The sequence below is a fragment of the Echinops telfairi genome, unplaced genomic scaffold (assembly GCF_000313985.2).
Source record: "Echinops telfairi isolate 266 unplaced genomic scaffold, ASM31398v2 ScPeMD7_7468;HRSCAF=8506_0, whole genome shotgun sequence".
Taxonomy (NCBI): domain Eukaryota; kingdom Metazoa; phylum Chordata; class Mammalia; order Afrosoricida; family Tenrecidae; genus Echinops; species Echinops telfairi.
Window position 1 is genome coordinate 98,919,590 of NW_022111369.1, and position 5,002 is coordinate 98,924,591.

The 5,002-nt window shown below is 41.1% G+C and overlaps 1 protein-coding gene across 1 annotated transcript in view; it reads right to left on the reverse strand.

Moving 5' to 3' along the window:
- Positions 1–1,412: 1,412 nt before the first annotated feature.
- The window catches only part of LOC101662446 (cytosolic beta-glucosidase), a 163,321-nt gene continuing 159,731 nt past the window's right edge, over positions 1,413–5,002 (reverse strand). The window contains exon 5 of the mRNA XM_013005589.2: positions 1,413–2,287. Within this exon, the coding sequence (XP_012861043.1) occupies positions 2,085–2,287 (203 nt within the window). The 3' untranslated portion in view covers positions 1,413–2,084. The remainder of the gene's footprint in view (positions 2,288–5,002) is intronic.

Consider the following 5,002-nt stretch of genomic DNA (forward strand, 5'->3'; position numbering starts at 1 on the left):
CAAAACTGTATTTAAATTTTTTACAAAATCACCTTATCACCTTCTAAGTACTCTCCATTATGCTTAATACATTTGTCAAATCTGCAATTCCATTCTTGAAAACATTTTTCAAAATCATCTGTTTGAATGGCTGACAGCACCTCCCTCATTTTTTTCTTCACCTCTTCTACGCCATCAAATCACTGTCCTTTCAGGTCCCTCTTCATTCATGGAAACTAAAAAAAAGTTGAATGGAGCAAGGTCAGGTGAGTCAGGTGAGTCGGACAAGAGAGGCATGTTATTTTTGTCAAAAACTGGCACTCTGAGAAGACTGTGTGAGCAGGTGCATTGTTGTGGTGGCAAAACTAGTCTTCCATCTGCCACAAATTAGGCCTTTTGTGTCACACACTGTAACCCAATCTTTTCAGAACCTCTAAATAGAAAGCTTGATTAGCAGTCTGACCTGGTGAATGAACTCCAAATGCACAACAAGTTGACATTTTCATCCATTCAGGAAGATGATGGATGTCCAGAATGAGGTTTGTCATCAATCGACATTTTACCTTTTTGGAAACAAGAAAACCACTGGTACACTTGAATTTTCCCCATAGTGCTGTCCTTGTATGATGTGTTCAACATCACAACCGTTTCTGCAGCACTTTTCCTGAGCAGGAAACAAAATTTGACAGCCCCATGCTGTTCTCTTAAATCAGCCATCACAGAAAACAAGGTCCAGTGAAACTGCCTTTACAAAAACATTCACTGTGACCCTGGAGAACCTCCCCAGCTGACACCACAGGGTGCACTGACTCAGAGTGAGTCAGTGAGTTGCTTGATGCTTGCCTTGCATGAAAAATGCATACTAGGAAAATTCCACCCTGAGGAGCTTCCCCCCCACCCCCCCACCCCCGCTTTCTTGGTAGGTACCCCTTCATATGTATATGGGGGATCTGATTCAACATCTCTTGGAAGGCACAGCTGTAGCCCAGAGGACTCCTTCATCTACCATGTACCACTAAAGAGGAAGCTGAGCAAAATTTCCAACTACAAACAAGCAAGCAACTAATCCCGTCAACCTCAAGTCTATCCTGACTCATGTGACCCCTTTCGTTTTTAATGGCTGGGATCTTTCACTGGTAGATCTCCAGGACTCCCTTCTGAGGGCTTCTCAGTAAATTCACACCACCAACTTTTCCATATAAGGCACAATGATGTCAACAACCAACGCAATGAATCCCTTCTTGTGCTTAGAGAACTGTTGAACATCCATTCATGTATCATATGCATTGAATGTGCCATAGATGCTCTAGTGGACCTTACATTTTAAAACCACTCAAAAGTGGAGACTGTGCCCCACTTACGACGTCACCTTTCACTTGGTGAGATTTCCGTGGAAGGTACGAGTATTTCCTGAACATCACCCCTCAAACACATTTCTGTCATTCAAAGTTTATTTATTTTTGTCATTTTTCAAAAAAGTCATAGATTAAGAGAAAGATCCTTGTTCAGAGATAGATAAAACATGTGCCATCAGTCCATTGTGTTACATAGGTGACCAAATCATTCCTTTGTTGAATAAAATGGAGAACTCCTACAAGGTGATCAACTTTTACCTTGGGTTATATTTTACATGAAACAGTACAAAAATCATGACATAGGCAATGATAGATCTACTAAGCAAATAATAGATAATGTAATCAGGAAAAACAGGCTCATACACAAGTATTCTTATACACTGTCTACTCTTAGACTGTTACAAATGATGAGCCCATTCTTTTTATAAGTTTTAGATGATTTTGTGTGAGAAACAATCTAATGGTTTTAAATTGAAAAGTTCTAAAGTCTATCTGATTTCTTAACTGAAAAACCAATTTCAGTGATTTTCTATTTTTTTCCCAAAGCTTCATTGATCCGAATACAAATAAATGAAAGGCCATCATTAAATATTTCCTGAGGCATTACATATTCAGAATTCTTAATTACAGATCAGCTGGTAAGAACTGTTGATTAGAAAGGCAACTTGAGGTTGTATGAAAAATCAACACAAATCTCCTTTTCAAGAGCAGAGGGCTCTTCTCTAGATGGGTACTACCCAGCCCACTCTTCTACAGATGTCCTTCTAGGCCGTTGTTTCGGATGACCTTGGCATACTCCTTGGCTGAACCGTAAGGGACTCGAGGTCTAGCTGGATCTTCAAAGTCAACGTGGAAGAGACCAAACCGGCTGTTGTATCCCTGGGTCCACTCAAAGTTATCCAGAAGCGACCATACACAGTACATTTTAAGATTGACTTTATCGAGTTGGATAGCTGAAATGTTAAAAAGAGAAAGATTACCACTTCCAGAAAGGTTTTATAGAAACACAAAATCATTGATAACCTGTCTAGCTCCAGCATTTTTTGTTCTTCTTCTCTCTCTCCTTTCCTGCTCTGTAGAGGATGACATTGGGACAGGAAAAAAAAATACCATTTAAACAATCCCTTTTTCCATTTTTCTGTTTTAACTAAACAGGGCCACCCTCAAGAGGGTAGACTACATATTAATTTAGTGATTTGGTTACTAGTTGATTTGGGTGTTCTTTTACTCATTTATCCATTGAGTCGACACATGTGTTTCTCAGCACCTACTACTTTAGAGCACAGAGAAGCATAAACACAGAGTTCCTTCCAGGAGCCTAGAAATGTGTGCAGCTGAGATACAGTCAAGCTTCTAAGCACAGCTACCCGACCCCAGATTCCCAGTGGACTAGTTGGAATCAGAGATAATTGAATACCAGAGGAAGCTAGAGAGCTTACTTTCTGTCCTTATGATCAAACTGAGATTCAGTTTTTAATTCTAGGAAGGAGTGTGTGTGTGTGTGTGTGTGTGTGTGTGTGTGTGTTGTATGGAGCTCTGGTGGTAGCATTTTGTAAGGAGCCCTAGTAGTGTAGTTGTTAAGTGTTGGCCTGCAATCCACATGGTCAGCAGTTCAAATCAACCAGCAGCTCCAAGGGAGAATGACTGGACTTTTTTACTCCTGGAAACAGGTACCTTCTCAGAAACCCACAGCGAGTCTCTATGAGTCAGCATTGACTCAAGGGCACTGAGAGGATAACTATTTGTACTCCACAGAGTTTTCAATGGTTGGATTTTTTTGGCAGTAGATCACTAGGTCTCACTACTGAGTGCATTTGCCTAGGCTCAAACCTCCAACCTTTCCAACCTTTCAGTCAGCAGCTGTGTACCCTGATATATAGTGGGCTACATGCTGGACTGCTAACCATAAGGTCAGCAGCTCAAACCCACCGTGGGAGAATGGTGAGGCTTTTGGCTCCCATCAAGATTTACAATCTCCGTAGCCCACAGGGGCAGTTCTACTAGGTCCCATAAGGTCAATTCCTATGAGTCAGAATTGCCTTGAAGGCAGTGAATTTGCTACAGTAATGGCTCCAGGATGAGATGGGCCAAGCACCATCTCTGGGACATCTACATCCTGGATGGAATGTGCACAAAAATGCCCTTGCATCGCTCTGCCCCATGACTCAGTTACACCAAAGCAATGAACAATATTTCCTCTAAAGTGCTCATAGGCCTGGACAAAAAAAACTAAATAAAATTTCAGGAATTAGTAGATACATCAAAACCCACTGGTGGGCCCTGGAATAGGAAGCCCAGATGTGGAGAGGTCTCTGAGGGCTTTACCACCAATACCCATCTCAGTGTTCAGGGAATTAAGCCCATTGTCTAAGAGTACGTCTAGGTTTGGCAAAATTCTGAGGGTCTGTGAGTCTCTGGGCTGAACAGTTTCTTTTGAAAACTAAATTAAGTAAATCTCACCTAAAGGATGCACTAATGGTAATGTCCCAGTGTAGAAAGGAAGTAAAAACTAGGTTTGTTTAGCTAGATAGCCACAAGCCTACATAAGATGGGTGACATGAACATTTACATAACAAACCAGATATGAAATGTACTGGGTATTACTCCCAATCCAAATGAACACTCCTGTTAATTGTTCATCAAAGCAAGAGGCACCTTAATTACCTTTGGTATACATCTGTGTTTTTTCAGGTTTCTTAAAAGTGCTATACCTATATTCAAAAACAAGTCATTAGACCTACTAAAAAAACCAAACTCACTGCCATCCAATCAATTCTGACTCCTCGTGACAATCTAGGGCAGGGCAGAACAGGGCTTTCTACTCCCATAGAGTTGTAGTCTTGGAAACCCACAGAGGCAGTTTTTCTCTGCCATACGGGGTCCTGAGGGGTTGGGATCAACTCAATGGCAGTTGGGTTTGGGTTTAGTTCTCCCATGAAGCAGCTGGTGGTTTCAAATTGTTGACTTTGTGGTTAGTGGCCCAATATTTAACCCACGAGGCCATCAGCGCGCCCTCAAATCTTCTTCGGTTAAAAGGTTCCTGGAAGGTTAATTGATGTTTAATCCCTCTACATTTGTGCAGGAAGGCATGCAAAGTGCTTTGTCTAGAAGTTGCCTCATGAGTACCCTCAAGGCCAGTGGTTCTCAACCCTCCTAATACCGTGACCCTTTAATACAGCGCCTTATGTGGTGGTGACCCCCAAATATAAAATTATTTTCATTGCTACTTCATAACTGAAAGTTTGTTACTGTTATGAATTGTCATGTAAGTATCCGATACCCAGGATGTATTTTCCAAGTTACAAATTGAACATAATTAAAGCATAGTGATTAATCACAAAAACACTACGTAATTATATATTGTGAAATATTTATTTTTAATGACAAATAAATGAAATTTTGTCTTGAAGGATGGTGTAGCATGGGTAACAGTCTTAATCACAACAGTAACATTTACTACATTGCTACATTTTGCGACAGTATGTATAAAAAGCCAGCTGACTTAGTTCATTGTGCCAACCTGGCCGATAATCACATGTGGGGCAAATTGAAAGGAGGAGGGATAAATGGGTGGTGAAGCCTCGCCTTTCTAGTTCTCAGGTTTCTTGCTTTGTGATGGTCGCACCAGGGTGCAGCTGCCTTAGCAGTTCCCTGCTTCAGCTTGCAAG